This window comes from Acomys russatus, chromosome 6 (genome assembly GCF_903995435.1).
Source record: "Acomys russatus chromosome 6, mAcoRus1.1, whole genome shotgun sequence".
Classification (NCBI taxonomy): Eukaryota; Metazoa; Chordata; class Mammalia; order Rodentia; family Muridae; genus Acomys; species Acomys russatus.
Genome location: NC_067142.1, coordinates 73,246,917 through 73,273,177, shown reverse-complemented (window position 1 = coordinate 73,273,177; position 26,261 = coordinate 73,246,917). Strand labels below are relative to the sequence as shown.

Here is a 26,261-nt window from a genome sequence, read left to right as displayed (position 1 = left end):
ACCATGCATCTAAAACTCATCTCAATAATTCTAATGTGCATCGTGTTTTGCAAGTGTTTTTATTGATGTGCTGTTGTATTTAATAATGCATACTGATGCACGTTACGGAGGCTGTTCAGGACGGCAGGGACCAGAACTGCTGAAAGGCCCTTTTTATTGAGCTAGCTAAGACACTGCCTGCATAGAAATGCTCAATTATCCTACGAGCTGCTGCCGTTGACTCATCAGAAGCATAAAAATGCTGAGGAGGATCCCGGAATAAATACAAGGTATTTCAATTTGTTGCTGGCTTCATAAGAATATATTGCCTTAATGTAAGACGAAGATTCTCAAAATGGTCTTCTTTTCTCCTACAAGACTAAGAAAATCTTGACAGTGGGTCTGTTTCGCAATAAGACGAACTTATGAAGGACAGCGCAGGCGCTGATGCGTCTGTACTTTAAATCAAATAAACACAAGCATCAGGGGGAATGCGCATCCCAAACTCACCATGCACCAAAGAAAACTTTACACAAACAGGTAGGAGTTCAATGGCATGTACCTGTAAATCTCAGCACTCAGGAAGTAGAGGCAGGAGGATCACACGTTCTAGGACAACCTAGGCTACCTGAATAAGAACCTGTCTCAAAAAAACAACTCTGAGGCATGGTTCAGTGGCACGGTGCTTGCCTAAGCATAAGCAAGGCTGTGGGTTCAAACCCAAGTATTGCAAACAAAATGATAAAGAAAATGCTTCCCAGAAAACAGGAGCAGTCTTTTGGTTTTTTGTTTGTTTGTTTTGTTTTGTTTTGTTTTTTGTTGTTGTTTTGTTTTGTTTTGAGACAGGGTTTCTCTGTATATCTTTGGCTGTCCTGGAACTCTGTAGACCAGACTAGCCTTGAACTCACAGAGATCCAAGTGCTGGGCTTAAAGGAGTGTGTAGGCTCAATTTTCTTAACCAATATATTTTAGTACAACTTATTAACCAAGCATATGCCACTTATAACCTGACTAACCAAAACAATATGAAAAGAGGATTAAAGCACAATAACAAACCTGTAAGGATATCAGTTCTGCAGAACAATTCTCCTGGCGTAATCAGCAGGATTTCTTCTGCTGGAACCTGGAGTGACCAGAACCCCGAAACTCAGCAGGAGCCGGAGTCCCGAAGCCTTCCCTCAAGCGGTTCTCTCTAGGAGGGTCTCGAAGTGGAGCCATGAACAACCAAAACTATCCCAAGTCTCCAAAAGCCCCGCCTCTAGTTCTGGGCTCATTTATATATCTCCTTCCCAGAGTCTGTTCACAGGATCTTTTCAGCTGGCAACAATCAAGCTCCTGCACGAGGTGGTTGGTCTTTGAGTGGATTAACCTCACCTGTTCTCTCACAAGACCATTCCGATCCCACAATTGGGATCCTAAAAACCAGGTTTATCTCTCCTTCAGGGATGTGCCACCACACCTGGCTTTAGGAGTGGTCTTGGGCTCCAGAGAACAGAGCCTGAGCTTTCAAGGGCCTGAGGGACTGTCTGTGAATGAGATGTGTTCTTCGGTTAGAAGTGTTCAGAGTATGCTGCTAAAATGACCAATAGCTACAATAATGCCATTGCTGAAAAATCTTCTAAACAAAAACAACACAGGGCGGTCAAGCACAGCCTTATCCTAACGTAGGGTCTATATCAGTGGTTCTCAACCTGTGGGTCAAAACTCCCCTAGGGTCGCCCAGTTATGAAGTAGCAGTGAAAATAACTTCATGGTCGGGGTCACCACAACATGAGGAACTGCATTAAAGGGTCGCAGCGTTAGGAAGGCTGAGAACCACAGCTCTGTGTGGAGGAGGGGAGCAGTGCCATGAAGAACATGGGGAGGCAACAGGAGTTCAGATGACCTATCGCATCAAAGTGGTACGAACAGGCACTAACTGTACCTGATCTTAGCCAGAAGACTAGAAGTGATTAGATGACCATTGTGTAAATGTAGGCATCGATGCCAACTTTACCAAAGGCAGTAACTATAGTCTCCCTACGTAAGACAAAATGCCATTCCCCAGAAGTATACGTTGTACATGGGTATAAAGGGTCGTGGTGAGTACCTCTTACTCAGAAAAAAAAAAAAAAAAGTGAGAAGAAATAGTAAAAGATGTACAGGGAATAAGGGTAGCCTTTGTGCCATTTGCAGCCTTGTAACGTTTAAGTAAGTTGAAAGTTATTTCCAGGAAACAAAATTATGTATGTACATTTATGCATGTGAGCATTCATGTATGCATTTTCACTTCCCTTAAGAGAGGACAAAATAATGGGGAAATTCTTCCCAGTCACATTTTACTTCAAGCTCTTCTGTCCTCTCTGCCTAATTTCTAAAGTAACATCTGAGCTCTAACGTAAAAGGTAAAGGGTTGCTTTGCTGGTCCAGTTCCGGCAAGGGATCACCTCTCATTGGCTCACTGCTCTGTGGAGAGCTCACTCTCTTCCATCTGGTACCCTGTGGGAAGCAGGTGAGGGGGTACAGGGCCCAGGAGCAGCCCAGGGCTCTGCCTTCTGCTCTTATTCCCAAAAGGAGACCCCGCCTGAGCCTCTGTCAGTGGTTGAAACAACTCTTACAGTAGCTCTGAGGAAATGGCCTCAGACCATATCCACTCCTGTTGTCTACCCTTTGGCTACCCACAGCCATCTTTACAGAGGCTCAAGGAACCTACAGGAACCAGCTGGGTCACACAGTACAGGGACTAGTTCGGAAAAGCATTTTATGGCCTTCCTCTATCACATGCCTAGAAATCTCACTTATTTCAAGCAACCTTATCCTTCAGTTTAATATTTCACTTTTTATTTATTTATTTATTTATTTATTTATTTATTTTGGCTTTTTGGTTCTTTGTTTTTCTCTGTCACAACCCTTCTATAGACTCAAGGCAGGCTTTGAATTCCCTGAATGTGCTAGGTAGCACAGGAAGCTTGTTAGGATTACAAGTATGTACCATCAAGCCCAGCTCTTTATTATTATTATTATTATTATTATTATTATTATTATTATTATTATTATTATTATTATTATTACTGTTTTGTTTTGTTTCGTTTTGGTTTTTTGAGACAGGGTTCCTCTGTGTAGCATTGGTTGTCCTGGAACTTATTCTTAGACCAGGCTGGCCTTGAGCTTACAGAGAGATCTGCCTGCCTCTGCCTCCTGAGTTCTGGGATTAAAGGTCTGTGCCACCACCTCCTGGCTTGCCGATAAAGACTTTAAATCAGCTTTTCTAGCAAAACACCCTGCCAGTAGCATCTGCTGATCTCCAAGGTCTACGGGTTTCTCATGGCTCAGTCTCTCACACACCTAGTATAGGCAACTGGCTCCAAGGGCCACGTGATGCTCAGTTGTTGATTGTCCCCAAAGTCCCCACACATGTTACAGGCCTGGTCCAAGCTTGGAACTGCTGCTGAGAGGCTGTTGAACCTTTCAGGGTGTGGTGTGATGGAAGTTCAGTTCAGTTTCTGAAGAGTGGGGGACTCTCACCCCTCTTGTCTGTCTGCACAGCTTCCTAGCCGTCATGAGGTAAGCAGCCTGCACCATCATGTGCTCCTGGCTACGATGAGCTAACTTATCCCTGACATCGACAGTGGGTCTGCACGGCCTTCCCTCTTTATGTTGGCCATGTCAGGTATTTTATTACAGAAAGATAAAGCTGGCTAACACTGGAAGGATCAGAAGCAGTCTGCTTGGCTCCTGGTTTATACCCCAAAACAGGGAAGTGCCCGCACTTGCCTAATATTGCCTCTCCTCCAGCATGTCTTAATTTGTCATTTATATTTATTGCATTGTGGAGACATTCCTGGAAAGAAGAGAACACATTATACGTGAACTAACTCAAGTGAATCAAAATCCCAGGGTAGAACCCTGAACCAACCAGCTCCAAAATCATCCTGGAAAATCAGAACCTCTTTTTGACCCTCCAATGGTGACTTTATTTATACATGCCTAACTCTGCTTAACTCTGAACGTAATGTTGTATTATCAGCATTCAAGGTTGGTGCTAAGAATCAAACTGCTAACTTTTGCAATCTATACTGTTGTAGTTACCAGTAAGCAAAAAGGGGGAAGTCTTATTGAAGAACTAGTAAAGTTTGGAGAAACATTTCTTCTTATTTACAATTGCAGAAGGGTCTTTTTGTGTATGTGCACATAGATACATTCTCATGTGGATGTACATGTGTTCATACAGGCATGTGGAGACCAATCTGTGGTGCCCTGGTTACACAGGAGACATCCACCTTGATTTTTGAGACAGGATCATTGGCAAGGAACATACCAAGTAGGCTAGACTAGCTGGCCAGCAAGCCCCAGGAATCCCCCGTCTCTGCTTCCTGAGCCGAGGTTACAAAGGCACACCGCCACTCCCAGCATTCTGAGGGTCAAAACCAGACACAACACTTCCTCGAGTACCTTACCGTCTCCCTAGGCCCACAACTGCACACACTTCTTTGATGTGCTGCTTACAGCGCTCCGGTTGTGTGACTTAGCTCCAGATGTGTTATTTCATTTGAAATACACAAAGAAAATCCAGTCAACTGGTTGGCAAATGAGGAAATAATCCTAACCGTCTTGAACACCATCACCGATGCTCTCCTTTGGTGTTACACTAAAGTTCAACCAGTGGCGGTTTCTTGAAGGCTCACTGAGATGAGCACTCTGGGTCTGTGTCAAGAAACTGCGTTCTTGGCGTTGGGAGAGATGGTTCGACAATGAAGAGGACTTGCTAGCTCTTGTAAAGGACCAGCTTCAGTTGCTAGCTCGCATATCGGGTACCTATGGCTGCCTGTAACTTGACTTCCTGAGGATCCTATAGCCTCCTCTAGCCTCTGAGGGCACTGCACATGTGTGATGCACACACAGACAAGCAGGCACCCACACACACATATATGTAAAAATAAATCACTTTAAAAAGAAACTCGGGGGACTCTGAAACCCATTAGGTTTCAAAGGATCAGAGGTTCACTTCAAATGGATCTCATGTTACAAGATCCGTAATATAATGCACAGGTCCCTTGCACAGTGCTGACTTGCTGAGTTATACACAGTGTCCAGAGGTTGACGGTATAATATGTAGCACTGACAACTCACATCTGTTGCTATCACCACGAATCTTTACAGAGAAAGCTTTTACGATTGGGAAGCACCTGGGCTCTCACGGTGGAGGAATCGAGTTTCTAAACCTCAATCTTTCAACGGAAAGTCCTCATTTTTATGACTGACAAACCAATCCTGTTCGTTGCTTTCTTTTAAATGTTTCAAATAACAACTCGTTCCTCTCAGCCCATTTGAGAAAACCTCTTCAAAATGCCCGGTTTTGAACAATTAGAGTTTGTCTGCCTCATATTCCTGCAGGCAAAAATTTATTCTGGGAAAAAAAAATCTAGCAAAGATGGCAGCTCCTTGTGCTTTCACTTAGGACAGTAATCCCACACTACCCAAGTGCTGCAAGCCAACAGCTATTTTGAGATTGGACAAAAATTAATCCTCTTAATTATTTCACTGAGGGTATTACTAAGTGGAAGTCTGCTTTCAAAAGACAATCCCAGGGCTACCAAGAAGCACTTGAAGCCAAGCCTGATGACATGAGTTCGATTCCTAGGACCAATGGAATGGAATGAGAAGACCCATTGCTGAAACTTGTCCTCTGACCTCCACACGCACATCTTAGGTCATGTGTGCACATGCATGCATGAAGGAGCACAAATACACAGATCCATACACATGCAGACAGGCAGGCATGCACACAGAATAAATAAGCAAATGGTAAAGAGCATATTCCAAATGTGTGATGAATAATATCCTGACTGGTGTAATTACAGCTTTGATTCATGCTCTTAAAAAATAAAAGCCAACAGCTTTACCCTCTGTTTCCTCTGTAGCGTCAGAACAAATGTCAGCACAGCAAAAAAGGGCAAACAGTGTCTAAGTGTGCTGGAAAAACAGGGGCTGTGTTGGGGTTTTGTTGTTACTGCCGTTTGTTTTGTGCTACTAGGGCCCTGTACATGCTAGGCACGCACTCTACCTCCAAGCCACATCCCCAAGTCCACGGCAATGGCTTTGACATCATAAACCTCATGACAAAGTCTTGAGAAATCAAAATCTAAGCAATTCAAGAAGAGTCAAAGGAGGATCGTGATGCCTGGGAGATAAATCGTTAGGAAATCTTGAGAAAGCAGGGAGTGCCCATTGCGTTCCCAAGGTCTCTAAAATGATGTCACTCTAAATTATGTACGTGTGTGACTTTAATTTTAAACATTAATAGAAACTTTTTTGGGTTGTTTTTTGTTTTGTTTTGTTTTGTTTCAAGGCAGAGTTTCTCTGTGTAGCCCTGGCTGTCCTAGACCAGGCTGGCCCCAAACTCACAGAGATCCTCTTGCCTCTGTTTCCCTGAGTGCTCGGATTACAGGTGTGCACCCCCTAGCCTGGTTGAAACATATTTATTTTTAAATGTAAATTTTATAAATAACAAACATCGTCCCAAGACAAGATTCCTTGTCTCAGCTGTTCAAAGGGCTAGAACAGCTGTGCAAGAGATTCAACAGGAGCTTGGCTTCCAAGGTCAGCTTTAGGCTGCTGTCAACCATAACTGACTGGGACTTACTCCCACTCTGCTTGAGGCCTGTCACATGTGCACAGTACGCACTTGTCTACAGGTGAATGTGCACACTGGAAAACGGGCTTTAAGGTGAGTGGGCACAGTACTCATCCACAAATTATTAAGCCGGACAGAGAAAGAATGACTCCTGAATAGGAAAGTGACTTATTGTCTGTGATGCTGAGTTTAAAAAGGGACACTCCCAGCCTCAGAGAACTGTCTTTTTTTTTTTTTTTTTTAAACCAGTGCTCATGATCCCAGAGTCAGTCATGGGGAATAGGCATATGAGCAAAGGCTAGAACAATCTGTTGTATCACAGTGACTTCCTAAAATATGTCTTGGGCATGTCCAAGGCTCAAAAACAACCTGTTGACTGGATATCTCCCTACCCCCACCCTCATCCTCATGCAACAGATAAAGACTCAAAGTGACATTCCTAGTTAGAATTGAATCTTGGGAGAACTGAACTGCAAGGTCAGCACCATCATAGGAGAAAGGGTAGCCAGCACCACTTCCCCACAGGCATCTTCTTCCCACATAACTTGGCTTCCCTTCCCTTTGGGGACAGCTGGGAACCTATGTGGAAGGAGCAAGCTGCACAGTCACGCTCCTGTTTGTGGGGGAAAGCTATGGGGCCAGATTAATTTCCACTGTCATTATCTTGGCAGTTTTCAAACAGTGTGATGAATGCTGACAGCATCATGTGTGCAAGATGAAGGGAGAAAAAGAGCAACTCCAGGCAAATCAGAACTGTGACATCAGTGTGACTAAGCATCCAAAGTAGTGTCTTCAGCAGTTAAAAGTGCATGGCCCCCTTTCAGTCACATTCTTCATCAGAGGAACATATTTTCAACGTGAGCCATTTATCCCACTTCTACTCATTCAAAAAATTATTGATAAGAGATTTTTTTAATTATGTAAATCTTCTGCTTGGAAAAATGTTTTTCTTTTCCAAACTACAATCAAAACACTCATGTGTTCACATCAGCAAGCCTTTCTCCGGGAAATCAGCTCTCAGCAAATAACTAGCGTGAAGGCAGCTCCCATGTCACAATTGGACTCAGGTGAGAACACACACAAAATAAACAAATAAGTAAAAAAACAAACAAACAAACAAACAAACAAAGGAAGAAAGCTGAATCCTCTGCTTTTGATGATTTAAGGGGAGGGTATGGGATCTCAGGACCTCTGGATTACAGACTGGCCCTCCAAACCAGTCATGTTGGATAAGAGTTGGTAGGCTCCAGGCTTTGGGTGGTGGCCAGAGGTGGGAGAAGGACAGTAAAGGGGGGTGTAAAACTTCTCCTGGATGTTCACCTTGCCTGCCAAATTCCACCACTCCCACAGCCATCCAATCACACTAGCATGCAGATGGATGTGGGAGGCAGAACATAGCTTTAAAGGTGGAATAGAGACTTGACTGGACACTATGGTCTCAAGCCTACAGTGGTGATTTCTTTCAAGATGACTGTTCATTTACATAAAGCCACCTAAGACATGGCATATAGATAACCAGTATTAAAGGCGCATTTTCCAGATTGTTCGGTGGGATTCACACCCGGGTCTACCACATCACAGCTGTGATTTGTCCACTGACATTGAACCCACATCACAGAGCTACATGAGCCCAAAACTCCTGAAGACAGGGTCTCAGCCTGACTCACCTTTGTGTCCCCAGACCTGAACCCCTGGTATTTTGTGGGTATGAAACACTGAAGGAAATAATGTGTTGAATTCAGTCTTCAAAAGACCCGTTTTTCTTCTTCCAGCATCAGAGACTGACAAAACAAGCAGTGAGGTTAGCAGTTAGCTGGCCGGGTTGTTCATTGCCCAGCTTATCAAAGGATAGCTTTAAGAATGAGGCTGTTTCTAGGAAGACAATGCAGGTGGGATCTTGAAGCCAGGTCAGTAGGACACTATGGCCTTTGCTGTGTTTACTGATGACACACAGCAAGTGTGGGGCGGGGGAGGCCAGCAGAAACCATCCATCAGGGGTCAGAGTTCTCCACAGGAATGACTGAGCTGGGCATCAAGGATTCCTGAAGCCTGGTCCCAGAAGTTGCAGTATCCCTAGCACCCAGCAGGGTCTAGGTTATGGCCTCTGCTTACCATCAAGAGCAAGGAATCACTCTGCCATTCCTGAAAGACCATTGGCATGAGTGCAAGCATGAACACACATGTGTGTGCATGTGCGCACACACACACACACACACACACACACACAACACACGCCACAGAAGAAATGCAGAACTTCCCTTTTCTGTCACTGATTTCCTACACTAAGACATTCTTGGGGTGGTTTTTTCCCACCGCAAGTGTCTGAAGACAGTTCCTTGTGTCCCCACTGCAACTGGCCCAACAAATGCTTGCTGAGTGGATGCATGGCTAGTCAAGTCTATACGGTCTGGTCAGAGAAGATCGACACTACTTCTTAGGAGTCAGTACTGGTGTGAAGTGATTGACATGACAATGCAGGTTACAACTGGACCCAGAAGACATGGTTTCCAGAGCTCTTTATGACCCTCCTTACCCACTCGGAAGACCTGAATTCTAGAACCATCTTTATAGCTTTGTCTTGCATGCCTAGGCTCCTCTGTGTCTTTCCCCGACATACAAGGAAGCCTCATTCCTAACTAGACCTCCAGGCACATCTGTCTCCAGACAAGAGAGTCCCAGAATAAACAAGAGCTTCCATGTCTAAACATGAGCTCTTGCCTGCCGGTCTGGGCCTCGTGTCTTTCCTTGCACTTGTGAATGGCTCAGTGTCTTTTTCACACCCAGAAGACACAGGCAGTGGACATGCGCCTCACATGATCAATCCTCAAGGCCTCTGGCTTCTTCTTAAATATCCCTGGTACCCATAAGCTTCTCAGTGTCTGCTCAAGCAGCATGTTCCTCTGGACCCACCTGAGTCACAGCTAACTATGACTTCACATGCCTAGCTACCAGAAGCCTTGCACATTGTACTGCAGGGAAAGTCCACGGTTTGCTCTTTTTAAGTGTTCTGCCTTTTCCCCAGCATCTTTCCTGATTCTCAACAGCCCATCCTCAAAATGACTGTCACCCCATGTTTACAGGCCTGCTCTTATCATCATCTCCTTGAACCCTTGGCCCAGATTTGCTTCCTAATCCGGGTCAAGCACAATTTGCCTATAATGTTTACAAGGGGATTATACAAGAAACTTACATACCTTGGGAAATATTTATTGACTATATACCAGTTAGCCCCCAATGCTGCATTGGCTCATTTTCTATTTACTTTACAGCTTCTTTGGAGAGCCAAAGGGATTAACAGTGTTTCAAGTAAGGATTCTGTTTTTTTTTTTTTTTCCTCCTTTTTTTTTTTTTTTCCACATCTTTTATATAAACTCCTAATAAATAAGAAAATTAACTGATTTTCACTGAGGGCTCTTTTACATATTACTGATTCATCTTCAGAGATAAAAATAAACTGCCCATAGAATTCAAAAAGTAGCAGTGAGGTGAGGGAAAATGTAGGCCATTACAAACATAGACCAGAGGCCCTTGTAGCTATCATGGCTGTAGACTTCAATGCAATGCAAGAAAGGAGAGGAAAAAGAAGGCCAAGGGAAGGGCAGGTAAATAGGAAGGATTCTGCACAGAGCTTCCTTAATCAATGCTTTCAGCCAGGCAAAACCAGAGACTCTGGACCAAGCTATTCACTAACATGAAACATAGTATTGCTAGTATAAAAATGCACTCCCTTCTCCCTCTCTCCCTTAGGCCCCCCACCTGCAGTGGGGTGATGGGGATTGAACCCAGGGTCCCTCTGCCATGAGCCTACAACACCAGTCTCTTTTTCTCCCCCTTTCTATTTGGAGACAGGGTCTCAGTTAAACATTTGTTGACAAAGGTTTGGGGAGTAGAGAAGTGTATCATTTCCCTGCGCAGGGAGCATTTCTTTGTGTTCCATTGCTCGGATTGTACGTCTTCTCGCTACTTACTTACTCAGAATGGCTATGAAGCCTTTACAGGTAACACACACAGAAGCACTCAGCTTATAGAACAGTGTCTGCTACGTAATATACAGCATATAATGAGCATGAGCGTGTTGGCTATAATTCTTATTTTTATTGCTGTGGTTCTAAATTAATGGTATTTAATTAAATTAATGATAGTCAGTCATGGCTGCCAAGTAGAGAGATGGTGAGCAAAACTGAGTGAGAAATGCTGGATGCTCAGAGATGCCCATGTGGGCTGACAGAGCCAGCAGGAGAATGGAACTTCACGTCTCAGCAGCTGAGAAAGCCGCCCCTGCTCGTAACATCCTCCACGGCAGAAAGGGCAGAAGAATGGGGATCTTAGAGCTTTGCTCTGTCTTTACTGTCTCCCTGGGGTTTCCCCAGAGGGAAGGCTGTGCAAGAGCGTAAACATCTGGCAAGTTTGAGCAATCGAGGCACACGCACACGTTTGTCAGTGGGTTGCGGATCAGCTCCTCCCGAGAATGGAATGCAACCTTTGGTCTAGAGTGGTGAGACTTCTGACTCTTCCTATAGCGCAACCCTGTTCCCCTCGCTTGCCTCAGAGATCGCCTGGAACCACCTCTCTGCTCTCTACTTAGTTGTGCACAAAGATTCTCATCCCTGATCTCTCTCTTACCTCCTCCTCACAGGCTCATTAGAGAGATGCCCACCTCTGAGTTGCCGGCTTGTCATAAACTGTAATTGAGCACTGTTTGGTTTGGTTTGGTTTTTAATAGTACCAAGACAGAGAGGGCCACCTATTCTGATATAGCAGTAATTAATGCTTAAAATACCCACCTCCCATCAAAATGCTATTCAGATGAGAACGTCCAGGCTTGTCTCCCACAAAAAGTCTGGTACAGTCTCCGTTGCCTTTGAAGTGGGCAGTGACTGAGTCGTGGCTCTGCCAAAGCCCGTGTTCAAGGGACTAACTACAAGGCCGCTGCTAAAAGCATCCGAGGCCTGATCGGTTGAGCAATGCTTCCGTGTTCCCAGCTCATCACTTCAGCCACTGCTCTTCAGAGGTGTGTTAGTTGCTCCCCCTTAGCCCTCCTGGCCCCTAAGCGTGTTGCTGAAGGACGGCAGAGAGCTGCACTCAGCAAGCAGTCAGTAGACATCCTCAGTGTAGGCTCTCCATCTGTCTTTCTATAGATGCAACCGAGGGATACAGAGATGATAGCTGCAGATAGAGCTGGGTAGACCTACACACTTTCATTTGAAACCTTCCCAACAACCTTAGGAGGCTGGTGTTATTAACCTCATTCTGTGGAGGAGGACATTGAGGCTTTGATCAGTCAGGCAGTTCTCCAGATCTTACAAATGGCCAAGAGGCGTGTAAAAGATGCTCAGCTCCACTAATCACTGGGAGTGAGTTCCCACCTCAAACCTGATTGGATGGACACCATTACTAAGAGAACTAAGGCGCTGCCTCAATCAGTGAAAAGCTTACTGCACACACAGGACCACCTTAGTTCAATACCCAGCACCTACACAAAAGCTGAGTGCAACAGCCTACTCCTGAAATTTCAGCTCTGAGAAGGCAGAAACAGGGATCCCTGGGGATAGCTAGCAGGCATTCTATGAATTGTATAAGCTTTGGATTCAGGGAGAGATGTTGTCTTGGGGTCTTCCCAAGTCTTTGGCCTAAACATACACACACACACACACACACACACACACACACACACACACACACACACACAAATAACAATTTTGGAAAAAAAGTATTAGATGTTGGAGATACTAAGCCCATAAATGTCACTGACAGAAATGTAAGATGGTGAAATGGCTATAGGGCCATGGGAGTGGGTGGCAGTTTCCCCAGTAAATTAAAAATGAAATTATCCTAGGAGCTGGTAGTTTTGTATGTGTTCCCAAAAGAATAGAAAGCAGTCTAAGGGAAAAGTTGTATTCACATTGACAGCAGCATTATTCACAGAACCGGAAGGCATTCTACCCCAGTGTCCACTGATTAATGAGTAGAGTAGAGGGAAGAAGAGATACATATTCACAACATTACATAGTCTTTAAAAGGAACAAAATTCTGGGGCTAGAGAAATGTCTCAGTGGTTAAAAGCATTTCCTGCTCTCCCAGAGGTCCCAGGTTTGAGTCCCAGCACCCACATAGTGGCTCACAACCATTAACTCCAGTTTCAGGGGATCCAGTACCCCTGTCTGGCCTCTGTGAGCAACAGGCACATACATGGTACATAGACATACACGCAGACAAAATACCAATACGTATTTTAAAAAGTAATAATTTTTTTCAATCTAAGAAGGAAATTCTGACTCATGCCTCAACACAAATGAACCCTGAGAAAATGCTGAGTAAAATAAGCTAGTCGCAACAGACCCAATACTATGTGGGCCTACTTATTAGCATATACCTAGAATAGGCAAATCCAGAGAGTCAAGATAAAGTGACAGCTGCTGAGGATTCGGGTAGGAGGGAGGGGAGTTAGTGCTGTGGTCTTCAAAATGGTTAAAATGATAAATAGTGTGTGTGTGTGTGTGTGTGTGTGTGTGTGTGTGTGTGTGTGTGAAAACAGCATGACAACTATTGTTTGACTCATAGACAAGAGAGCCAGAATGCACATACTAACCTAGCTGCCTTCCCCACTGTAGTAAAGAGATGTGTCTCCCCAGAAAGTTCCAGCAACAAGGTCTTTTCCCCCAAAGACATGTTGAGAAAGTCGATTTAAACATGCACCACTCTGTCAAACCTTGATCTCCTTATTGTTGAGGAAAGGGTCCTGTTTCCTCTCAGGTCCTGTTTTCTTAGAATTCATTAAGTCTACCTCTTAGACAGGCTAACATTTGCCTCACTAGATGGCAGCATTGCTTACAAGGCCTCTCTCAATATTTTGGGCCCATCTGTGCCTCCCCTTTTATCCCCACCAGTCTCCCCAGTTTGTGAGTACAGTGCATGTATTTCCATGTGTTTGTAGAGAGCAACACAAGTAAAGCCTTGGGCATTTTAGTGCATAGAATCACCCAGAAGAAGTCCTCCTAGTGGTGTGTGCTACAGGCAGCTTAGGTCGCCTGCGTGGTCAACCCAAGGAAGTGCCTTCCTTCTTTCACAACAGCAGTAGAAGCACAAACAAGAATACAGGAGACCTGGGTCTGAGTCCATCTCTGCCATGTCCAAGTCAACCTTGGGCAGGTCAATTGACACGTCTGAGTCTACATCGTGTTGTCTGTAACTCACAAGGGCAAGTCTGGTTCCTGGGGTTTGCTGTAACGGAAGGTGAATACATGAACAAGCAAATGGGTCTCTTATTCCCTTTCATCCTGCTCCTCCTTGCCAGAGCCGTGGTGGGGCCCACCCTGCTATGATGATGGAAGCTACCAGGTTGGCTCAGATTGTTTCCGTCATCAGACAAATTCTGATCACAGACATCAGTGCAGATCTGGCTGCTATTTAGGAGGTTACACACACACACACACACACACACACACACAGAGAGAGAGAGAGAGAGAGAGAGAGAGAGAGAGAGAGAGAGAGAGAGTCTCTCTCATTCTCAGGTTCTCACCTAAACTCCATAAAGGATGGGTTAACTCTTTAAAGCCAAGGGTGCTAGAGTTAAGAGGCTTAATAGCCTTCACAATCCCCCAAACAGTACCTAATAGATTTCCTGAACACACAAATTACTCCCTGGGAGTGACTTAAGCATATGAAATACACAACTCATTAGTAATCCTCACAAATATCTTTCTAAGACAGAGCCAGGCTAATTTGTCACGCTAAAGACTGTTAGAACGGCACGGTAGCAATTGGATATTAATTAGGTGGATGTCCAGGCTGGGCTAGCTGGGAGGAAAACTGTAAGCTCTCCCATTTATTGAAAACTCTACATTATGGAGTACTGTTAAAAGAAAATTTATATTTTATTAAGCTGTAAATGAGTGAGAAAGCAAAGATATTAAAATCAGAGACTAAGTAGGACAACAGGAAAGATCGGCTCAAGCATTCTGTCTCTAAGTGTGTTTTCAGTATGAGATTCATAAACCATATCTGAATGCCTGGTTCTTTCAAGACTGGCCCCAAAACAATAGTGTATTTACTCTTTTGAATTATTTTAAATTGGCCCCCTCCATGATCCCATGGAGTTTAAATGATTCAAGTCTATATATGTATCCCCCTTTCCTTAAAACACCTCCAACATGGGAGAAAGTTGGTCAAAGAGTCTTCCAGTATTTTATCAATTTGAAATGTGACGTGCTCCGTGGAAAGCTGGTTTCTGTGCAGACAGCTGTAGCTTTGATGCTGACTTTATGGGTCACGTATTGTTTCTTCGGCTACTGTGAATTCTTTACTGAAAAAGCCACACGGAGTCCATTCAGCTAACCATGTGACTTGGCTGAAGGAAGATGGCGTTCCGCTTTCAGTAAATGTCATGGAGGCTACTGGGTGCTACACCCAGGGCCACATCAAGGGACCTCATCTCATCAACAACTGCGTCTTTACCAAGGAGAAAGTACAAACCGTCCATAGTTAGGAGGCTCCATAGCAAGCAAGGCTGCTGGGGTTTGCTTCTGTGTGTGAGCCGGTAGGTCTAGCACGACCCCAGCTTTCCATCTTTCACTGTGTGACACTTGGGGGAAAATCTGTGATGCCTAGCACCCTTGGAGATCTTGAAAGTAACCAGAATTGTATGACTTCCACTTAGCCAGCCCACTGTGGACAACAAACACCTCGGTGCTTTTCCTCGATGCTACAAAGCGAAAGCTTTGTGGCTGGAGACAAGCTGGGAAAGATGGCTGGAAGGAGAAGGGATGCAGAGCCCACTCTGACCACAGTCCCCACCCCTGTCCCACCGCCATGCTGTGGCAATGCTAGGCTTTACCCACAGCCAGCCTAACTTAGCTGCAATCAGGGCAGACATGCCAAAAAATCTTCTGCCCTTTGACCCTCCCCACCTGACCCCCGCCACCTCACCCCATCCACTCACATAGGCGTTGAGGCAGACAAGGCATCTTCCTTACTATTTCCAGCCTCTTTCTAGAGCCTAGGGATATTTCTAAGAAAGAAAAAAAATTTACAAATTGTTCTCACCAAGTTAACTTTGCCAGGACACTGGAAATAGAGTGGCCCTCTTCCATGAGTGTCAGGTTAGACCATCTAGCTCATCTTCCCAAGGAAGGCTGTAGAAGTGCTGTTTGCTGCTAACCTGGCTGTATCCTCACACTTAGCTGGAAGAGGTTTACACTGGGGGAGGAGGCCAGTGTGTTCCTGTTGACCCTTCCCCCAAGCTGCCCACAATTCACTTGTCCACTCTAGAGTTTCTGCTTGGCTTATAAGGGTGCGTGTGTGGCTAAGGCTCTTCCCGCCCCACTCTCTGCTTTGTCTTCTTTATCTTCCCTTCCTTTGTGTCTCTGCTGCCTACAGAGTGGGATCCCAGCTGTGCATACCTGCGCCTGCTCATTCCTGAAGGGGAAAGAGTCTGTGGCTACTTCACTTTCTCCCTCCAACTTCCCTTTTCACCTGCCTGTCACCCTCTCTATCGTTAAATAGAATCGGCCCCAAATTCATGTCCACTTGGCAACTCAGAACATGACCTTATTTGGAAATAGAGTCTTTGTCGATATGGCTAGTTAAAGATGGAAATGAGACTGTGCTGGACTGAAGGGGGCTCAAGATCCAATGGCTTGTGTCTTTTCCTCCAACAGAGAGAACGTAGGACACAAGACTATGTGGAATCAGACAACGATTGGGCAGTACAGCATAGGCCATCAAAAGCCTGGAAGCAGCAGAGTCTAGAACAGGCAAGGAACACTTTCCCTGCTTCACATTAGCCTCAGACTTCAGCCCCCAGAGCTGAGAGAAAAACATTGTGTTCTAAGCGGCCTGGTTGGTGACAATTCTTTATGACGACCCTATGAAACTAACAAACTGCTCTCTCTTCCCTTTTCATAAATGCATTTGGGGGTCTAGAATGTTCCCCCCAAAGCCACTTGCTAAAGGCTTGGTCCCTCACCTCAGTACTACTGGGAGAACCTTTAAGAGGTGGGGCCTTGTGAGGAGACGGTAAGTCACCGAGGACAGGACCTTAAGGATGACCTTGAGACCTCAGCATCTTCCTCTTTGGCTCTTTGCTCCCACCGCAAACTTCTCACCCTTGCCCAGACTGCTGCATCAAGGCCACAAGGTTGAGCCACGAGGGGCTGAAAACTCTGAAGCTGTAAACCGTAACAGACCTTTCTTCTTTAAAAAGGATTCTCTCTCTCTCTCTCTCTCTCTCTCTCTCTCTCTCTCTCTCTCTCTCTCTCTCTCTCTCTCTCTCTCCCCTGCCACCACCATGTGTGTGTGCATGTTCATGTGTATGTATGCATGCTTGTGGGTGTGTCTTGCCCACGCACATGCATGCATACAAATGCACATGTGAGTACGGACATATGCACACCATGGCATACATGTGGAAGTCCACGGACAAACTTGAGTGTCAGACCTCATTTTTCATCTTATTTGAGACAGCATCTCTTGTTCGCCACTGTATGTCCCAGGCTAGCTGGCCTGCGCACTTCTAGGATCTCCTGTCTCTGGCTCCCCTCTCACTGTACGGGGCTTCTAGGTGTGCACTAACATGCAGCTTTGCACGCACCCTGGAGACTGTGAGTCCTCGTGTTTGTGTGCCCCACTGAGACATCTCCTAGCCTCTTTCTGTCTTCTAAGTTGCTTGTCTTGGACATTTTGTCTCTATGTACTACTTTCCTACATAAATTCACTGGTGCCTTCCATGAAGTTATTAGACCAGTGATAGATAAATCATTCCTTAATGCTGGGGTTCCCAGCCTCAATGATTCAAAGTACGGCCTGGGCCTCACCCTCAGATGTTCTCATTTTTTTGGATTGGGGTGTGAACTAGACATTGAGGATTTCTTTTAAATCTCCCAAGGGATTCTAGTGTGCAGCCAAAGACTGCAAACTCCATTTTCAAGGAAGCCAACTGATAATTCCTCCATTTCAAACCTCCAGGCCCTGTCTTCAACTTACTAAGTAAAAACGGATGAGAGCCAATACTTATGTTGGGGGGGGGGGGCCAAAAATTCTCAAAGGACTTTTAAATACATTTGATCCTCAAGGTACCAGGAAAGGTGAGACTTGTTTTCTGGAACAGTCCTATGAGACCCTGTTCTTTTGGTTCCAAAGGCCTGACAGAAAAAAGAAACACCCTTCCGTGCATTCCAGTCAAGGCTCTCCACCCCCAGCCTGGAATGGTTTCTGCAGTTTCGACACTCTGAGAGACTTACACAATGGTCATCCCGGATACCAGTGGAGAGTGGCCGTGGCTTGCCTGTCGTTATGACTCTGTAACAATGGGGCGGGGGGGGGTGGAATTCGAGACAACTGAGAAGCAATGGGGCAGTATGAGCTATTCTGTGGAGGCAGCCAAATGAAATAACCCCACTCGCTGATGTGCTGGCCGGCCCAGTGGGTGAGGTAGCTCCTTGTGTGGGATGAGAAGCCCATGTGCTTCACCATCCTGCAGGTCTACAAACCTCATCTCTCTTGTTCTTATCAGCTTGTCAGTTACCAAATGCTTTCTTTCCTAAGGCCACTGGAACAAACCCACAGGGACTTATTATCTCAGTGGTCTGGAGAAGTCTGAGAAGGCTCTGAGGGGAAAATCTGCCGCCTCACCTCTTCCACCTTCTACAGATGTCTGTCCTCCTTGACCAGTGGCCCCTTCCTCCCTGATCAAGGCTGGTAGCATAGCATCTCCCCTCCTCTCCCTCGCCAGTTCTGCTCCTTCTGCCTCACCCTTGCCAGGATACTTACGATTCCACTGAGTCCACCCAGACACTCTCAGACAACCTTAAGATCCTTCATCATGCCCACCAAATCCTAGGCAGGGTTCCACGTCCACAGACTGACCCGGACATGAACACCTCTCGGGGGGCCCTTCCTTAGCCTAGCACGCAAAACTCATGACAGATGCAAAGCATTGTTTAAGCTTCCTGACACAATTCGGGAGCTCCTTTCTAACCATATCCATCATTCATAAGATGTGACTGTTCCTTTGGACTTACCCCCTAGCTACCACATCCTTGGGATATGTACCATACACGGCCAAATACACATTCTTGACGGGGGGGGGGGGAGGGGGGGACACACAACCATCCATCTATCTAAAAATGGTGGCTTTTGTGACACCATAGTTTGTGATACTCTGAACCAAGGAGGAGTCTGGGTCTGATCTCCTAGTCGCTTGGTGCAAGAGCCAGATACCAACCCACAGAAGATTCGAATGCCAGCAACCTGAGATCACCAGTCTCTCCTGCGGCCACTTAACCACTGGGAGAGTGAATCGGGCCAGAGCAGCTGCCATTCGAAGGGAGATAATGTCAACCTACGGATGAGCACGCGAACTGATACGTTCACGTCCTTTCAGTGTCAAAACTCACATGGCCAAGTGATGTACATTCTGATTTGTGCCTATTTACACTACACGGAGTGTCGCAAGTCAACAGAAGAAACTCAAACTTTGAAAAGCCTCGCCTCCAAAATCAACTCTCAAAGATATGTCACAAGAAACTACATTTGTGTTTTGTTTATCATTTCTGAGGTAATCTCGTTGCCTCCCCCCAAAAAAAAATTTTTTCCCCTTCACTCATGTGAAGCAGAAACTTCACAAAGGATGTAGGCTGCCTGTTGGAAGCCTGGCCTCGTCTTTGTCATCCCTACTGCATTCGAGGTTTGGAAGGACAGCCTCCGCTCCTATACTGTCTCCACCGGCTCAGGTTCCTGGGAGTGGTGCTGCACCCTCAACATTCATTCAATTCTAGATGCTTCTCTGCTCAAGGAACACTTCTGGCTCTGGGCCAGAGGAAATCGGCTCTGCGGAGGGAAGTGGGAGTATGGGTGAGCAGGGAAACTGCAGCTGGCTTGCAGAGCAGTCAACCATCTCTGATGAGCTGGCTAGACCACGAACTACAGAATATTTACTGCAGGGAGATGCTCACAACAGGAGACACTCAGTCTGCCAGACCCGGGAGCCCACGCCCCGGGGCATCAGGGTGACACAGTCACAACATGTGGGATATTGATTCATAGCCAGACCCCAAATCTCTTTATCCCGGAGAGATTTCCTCCGGTCCCTTTAATCATTACTCAGGGGAAATACATGAGTTGGTCAGCTCTGGTGATGCCAATAAAATGGATCCAGGACGATTTGCAGATGGGACTTTGTTCACAGCACCTTTGAATCTGATCTTAAAGCACAGCAAGAACTGGACCCCAGTGTTTCCTCACAGTCCCAGAATGGCCAAGCATCACTCCGCCCTTGTACACACACCTGCCAACCTCTTCACCTGTGCCTGGCGCCTCCCCCTCACTTTGAGGCCCACAGGACAGGAACCTGAGGCAGCCCCACCCAACAAATAGCACAGTGCCTACCCTGTGACAAAGAGCTTAAAAAATACTTGTGCGTGCAGGAAATTCTCTTTTACCTGAGATGGAACGAGAACTACTGTGGATATATTCTAAAAGGAATGCATCCATGTCCCCATCCTTCCCCTCAGGCATCTTCTACCTTGTCCCGTCTCATGCATCTCCGTCTCTGGGTATTTATATTAAAGCTGTGGTCTTAACTGTTTGTCCTAGGGTCATCAGTACTGGTGTGGCAGCTGAGCCCATAGGTGCAGTCCAGACTATACTAGCTCTGATGGCTTCCACTGTGGAAGGGGAAACATGAATTGTCTGTGTAGCATAAGCATAGCGCTGGCACTATCAGGGACATAGTAAAAATGCCACCTTGGTAGAAGGCTGTTCTCCTGAGCATGCAATCCACACTCATAAAACCTAAACTCTAAATATTCTCTAATATTCTGCCATATCCATTAGAAAAGCTTCACAGATATCATGTTAACATCAGACATCATGTTTTACTTCTTTTTGTGGTGCTAAGTATTAGAGGGGTGGCATGTAGGTGCTGAGCCAGCATTCTTCCAGTGAGCTACTTTTTTAGCCCCAAAGATCATACTTGAGAAAAATACATAACAGCATGGGAAACCATGCCCAGTCAATCAAGCGAAAGCCAAAGCACCGAGTCCCGTCACAAGTTCACAAATTGTGAGCTGACTAAATAACTTATTTCTGTGTGATGTGGGTTTTCAAAACTCACATTTAAACTTTTTGTATAGTCTCCATTTTATTTGTTTTAAAAACAAGTATGTTTTGCTTCTTATAATTTTAAAAATATTTTAAATGCATTGTATATTTTTAATGATAATTTTTAAACGAATTGTCCCAAATGAAAAGAAGACAAGTTCTGTTTCTGACAGCTCTAGTTTAGGTACAGATTGCTCCCCAGGGACCCAGATAATAAGGCTTGGTCCCAGAACAGCATCGCTGGGAGACAGACGGTAGGGCCTTTAAGAGGTAGGGCTTAATGTGAGGTCTTTTAGTCATTGGGGGCATGCTCTGAGCAGGCTTTGGCATCCTCTCTTACTTCCTAGGACAGGGGTAATGCATAGATTGTCTCACCACAGACACAGATAAGCTCTGAGGTCTAGAAACGCATGAGAAGTAGACCTCTGGCCACATCTGTGGGCTTACTTTCAGTAAGATCAGCTGAGGAGCTGAGTCCAACCGTGAACTCGGTTACATGAAAGAGAAAAATCAGATGAGCACTAGAACTCCCATGCTGCTTCAGTTCTGTCACGATGTGAGATCAGAAGCCATCCCAGCCACATGCTGCCATGGAGCCACTCGCCTCCATACGTTCCTGCCCTAATGGTCTGTGCCATTTTCAACTAAAACTTCTCCCCTTAAGTTGTTCTGTCAGGCACTCGGTCAGAACAGCAAGGAAAGTAACTGATGCAGAGGCCGGCTGACCACAGACTGAAGCCTCCAAAACCTTTCTCTCCTGCAAATGCATCATTTCTTATATCTGTTATAAGGAGGTCGGGAAGATGGCCCAGTGACTAAGAGCGCTCAGTGCTCCATGTTGCTTACAACAGTCCGTAAGTCTAGTTCTAGGTGACCCGGCATCCTTTTGCGGGCACCAGGCACACACTCGGTATGCATAGATGCATGCTGGCAAGATACTCATAACCACAAATTTAAAAGCAAAAAGAAAAGCAAGCTAATGTGCACCCTGGGTAATGGCTTTCACGAGTAGGCTATGAAGTCTCCTTAACGGTTTCTTTACTGGCTCCTTAGCCTGTTTACGTGGTATATAAATATACAGTTATATCATATAATGTGGTATATGTAGATAAGCCACACAAAACTTCATCTAAAAGTCAAATGGCTGTTCAGCCCCTGCAGGCCAAAATAAGAATTGTTTTCCTAAAAAAAAAAAAAAAAAGAATTGTTTTCCTTGCCTGCTCTGGGTCTCAAAGGAAGCCATATGTGGGAGAGAGGGTGATAGGGGATTGCACAGGGCCAAGCTAGGGAAGCTGGAAGCAACACAGAGGGGAAACCAGTTCCCAGGTGAGGAGGAAGCTAATGTCGGTCTGGTTTTGGCTGTGTAGTCTCAGGCCGTTCACTTTCTCTAATCATCGCGTTCCTTGACTATAAAAAGATCTAACTATTTCCTCTTTGCCTTCCAGGCCCACTGTGGGGTTAAATAAAAATATTTGGGGGAAGCTATAGGGTACTCACATTTTATCAGCCACATTTTATGCTGCCCTGGATTTTTGCCTCATGTCACAAAACTGCTCTGTGTGCCCTCGGTTGGTTTGTTTTTCTTGTGGGCACATGAGCGGGTTGGCTCTCCCAGTTTCTCCTGCGGGGAAGTGAGGCTAGAAGGCTGGACTCTTGACAGTAGAAGGTGAATGGAAACACTGTGCACCCGGGCCGAGACTCAGACCGACTAAGGAAGTCTTCATTTCTTGGTTGGTACAAAAAAAAAAAAAAAAAAAAGTGGAGAACTCTTGACGCCCATGAAAGATGGTGACCCATTTGATGAAGGAAGCTTGGATCCCCATATGATAAGGGAAGGCTGCTCACCCCATATGACACAGCACAGATGAGAAGGGACCCTAGGTGTTCAGGATTATCCAGTATACCAATTACATTCCCAACACCGTGACTAAGGCCACCTTTCCACATCAGTGACAGTCGAGAGTCTGTGCTGGTCCTTACACAGCAGATACGGGATAGAGTACACATGTTGACCCTGACCCTCATCCAGTAGAAAACTCTCCTGGGGAAAAATCAGAACTAATTATTTTTCTTATATTTTGGCTTGGTTGGTTTAGTTTGTGTTTGTTTGGGGATTTGTTGTTGTTGTTGTTGTTGTTGTGTTTGTTGTTGCTGTTGTTGTCGTTTTGGAGGAGAGGCTTCACTATGCACGTCAGGCTGGTTTTGAACTGTCTGCAGTCCAGGCTGGCCTGAAGCCTCACTTTCTTCTCTCTTCCTAGTGTTGGGATTACAACGTACACACTACCACGTCTGGGTCAGGACGATTTTTCCCCAGATTTGAGACCTGCTCTTACTTTCATATAAGGAAACCTGGGGGTATGCACTCATTTCAGAACCTGAAGAGGGGACAGGAGAAAGCCTTCTGTGACCGGTCCCAAAATAATTAAAGGTGTCTCAGACAGAAAAAAGTGAAGGTCCGCCAAGGTTTGAGAGGTTTTCCAGCCCTTTCAGAAGGTACCAACAGTGGGAATGGGATACCAAAGAGACCTTCATCTATAAACAATAAAACAACAACAAAATTCGTCTAGTGATGCCCTGGCTTGACTCTTCAATTGCTTTAAAAATCCTAAATTTAGGGAAACTACTGAGTCTTGGAGTTAAAACACTCTTACCCACTTGTCTTAATTTCTAAGTCTCCTGTGGTCAGGTCTAACACCAGATCAGATGCTAGGCAACACGCTATGTGTCTTATATACATACCTTTGTTTAATCCCTACCATTATTGTATCAATTCCCAAGGGATAGATTGGAGCCTGAGATGAGGCGATCCCTTTGTGCAAAGTCATCTTGCTAGCATGTGTGCAGGTCAGGGTGTCGGCCCAGTCCGAGCCCTTTTAGGTTTTTCACTCTTAATCACTATACCACACAGTACAGCTGGTAGCTAGGAAGTCCCTGGTGCTGCCCGAACCAACAAGATCCCTTACGGAGAAGGTATTAGCTAAGCAAGAAGAGGGTAGGAATGAGAGTTGATAGATCAGACACTCTCCCACAGCAGGCAGGTCTGGCTAGAGCTCCCTGATGGGAACCCTGTGGGCTCACACAGAAGCAGGCAAGCACTAAGATAGGAGCTCCCAGGAGGAAGGAAATACAGCCTACCTCTACCTTGACTCTTGCTTCTAGAGGGAGATCTGGAGTCTGAGATCATTTTGGTACCTAAGGAGGGAAACCCTGCACTCCCCTGCTTGTCGGGGTGCTTACCTGGTAGGGGTACAGGGTAACCCCATTGGTTCTTGAAAGGGACCACGTGCCATCCAGATATTGGTGAGCCTGAATGGCCACTGAGTTGAGGATGTTCCCATTGCTGGGACTGGTGGCCATCTGGAGGCTGACCTTGGCTTGGTGGGTTGGAGATCCACCCTTCTTTTCTGCACCGTTGCTGACCCCAAGGCTGTTGGGTTTGCTGCTGTGTTTGCTGACAAGGCCTGTGTAGGTAGAGGTGGCATAGGGGGCAGGCACGAAGGCCCACTCCCTGGGCTGCTGGAGCCCACCCATGTGTCGGGACCCCACCAGTGTGGGGATGCTGGAGATTGGAGGGGGTGAGCCTGGAGAGGCATCATAATGCTCGCTGCCGGTGGCTGCCTGCTCCAAGGTCAGCACCATTTGGATGGCTTCCTGCTTCAGCTGGTTCAGGTGCGTGGCGCAAATGTCGCAGCGGTTGTCTCTGTCATTCCATGACTTCCTGATGGTATTAGGGACCTGGAGTTTGTCGTGGATCACAGCAGAGAAAGCAGGGTCCTAGAGAACACACAAGCAGAAAGAAGGGACAACTTGTAACTCAATGCTGCTAAGTCTGGTTCAGACACCTGCAACCCAAGGGCTTGACTGTTTGATTGGCATCTGCCAGGAAGAAATCAGAGCAGGAGAAGCATCAGATGGTGGGCATAGGCAAGAATCAGGTGGTGAAAACTTTAAAGACACAGAACAAAACACAATCTCTAGGTGCCCCCACGGCTCAGCCGAAGGAGAGCATTTTAGACTTTCCTATGTCCACTATTCCCTCCCTTGTCCAGCACAGTGGGTGTGAGTGCCTAATTCTGGACAGCCGAGAGCTGGCAGGGGATGGAAGTGTTGCTTGTGACTGGCAACAGAGATTCTATTCTGCCCGACTTTGGCCTCAGCAGCATGTATGCTAAGTCAGCGCCACAGGGAAGGAAAAGCTAACAGATTCTAGATCCAGGAACTAGCCTGTTCCAGGAGCTGGTGCGCCTCCTCAAGCAAACGAAGACCTGTGCCTGGCCCCACGTGGAACCATCTTCTGTATCTTCTTTCTGATTTCCTGACCAGTCCCAGGTGCTCCCCCACAAGATTCACATAAAACTACTGTTGAAACTCTTCAGCCAGCTGTAGCAACTCCCATCTGTAAATGACACCACTAGGGAGCAGAGGAGGAGGATTGCTGTAAGTTCCAGGCTAGCCTGGGCTGCCATGTGAGACCTCTGTCTCAACCCTGACTCTCATAACTCATGCTCCAAGGTCAGATCTGAAAAACAAGTGGGGGTAATGAGGACGCCATCTCTCATTCACTTTGCATTAACCCCCATAGAAGTAGGATTGCATGAAGAAACAGCTCTGGGCATGTGAACTGGTGTCAAAATATTTCCCAGTTCTGTTCCTTGTGACCTTGGGTAACTTCCTTGTCTCCTCCACTGTGTCCTGTCCTTGCTGTAACATTCTTCCAGCTCCATGAATTCATTTGTGGGGAAAGCAGAATAGGGCAGCACTGTCCATGCATAGGTGAAAGGACCCACCGTAACAAGTTTGGGGCCCAGCAGGGTTTGCAAGGTTTAACAGTTATCATGAGTAATGGATGAGCCTCATCTCAGGGATCATTTTTCCTCTAGGACACACACACACACACACACACACACACACACACACACACACTTTCTCTCTCTCTCTCTTCAGAAAAATACTGTCAGTTTTTATGGAGCAGAGACCCATCTGGACTGAGTGGTGTATATGGAAGGCAACGCAGGGCAACCATGGTGGGCAGGAAGATTGGCCAGTGGGAGGTTTGTTCCTAATCACGATCTGTCTGGATGACGGGCCCCAGCGTTTTGTTTTCCCTGTTTAACTATCCTGAGCAGCTCCTCATCGTGCACTGATTAATTGATTAATAAATCAAGAGGCCTCTTCACAGAGCAGGGGCAAGGAGGGCTTAGGAGCCGGAAACTCAAGGCAGCCTATAAAGATACTAGTACACTAGGCAGTCAGGCCGGATTGGGGTCCACCTGGAGAAGCCGTGCAGGCATGATGAGGCTCACTGTGGCATCCTCCTCAGTGGCAGCTGCTTTGTCCAGACAGTTCTTAGTCATAGCTCAAGAGCATGCAGGACCCAAAAGAACCTCATGGAGGCCATTCTAGAACAGGCTGTCACCTCAGTTTACCAACAAAGTAGATCTAAAAGGATGGAAATTTTAGACTACCACAGACATCTTGACCACTTAGCTGTCCATGATTTTTTTCACTTCAAGAGTCAGAATACATTTATGTATTTTTTTCCACAAATAGAAGGTTTTATAGGAAATGTTCA

At 46.0% G+C, this 26,261-nt stretch overlaps 1 protein-coding gene across 1 annotated transcript in view; it reads right to left on the bottom strand.

Annotated features, from left to right (window-relative positions):
* The window catches only part of Kif26b (kinesin family member 26B), a 405,568-nt gene that overhangs the window by 225,933 nt on the left and 153,374 nt on the right, over window positions 1–26,261 (bottom strand). Inside the window, exon 3 of the mRNA XM_051147982.1 lies at window positions 23,927–24,463. Coding sequence (XP_051003939.1) covers window positions 23,927–24,463 — 537 coding nt within the window. The remainder of the gene's footprint in view (window positions 1–23,926; window positions 24,464–26,261) is intronic.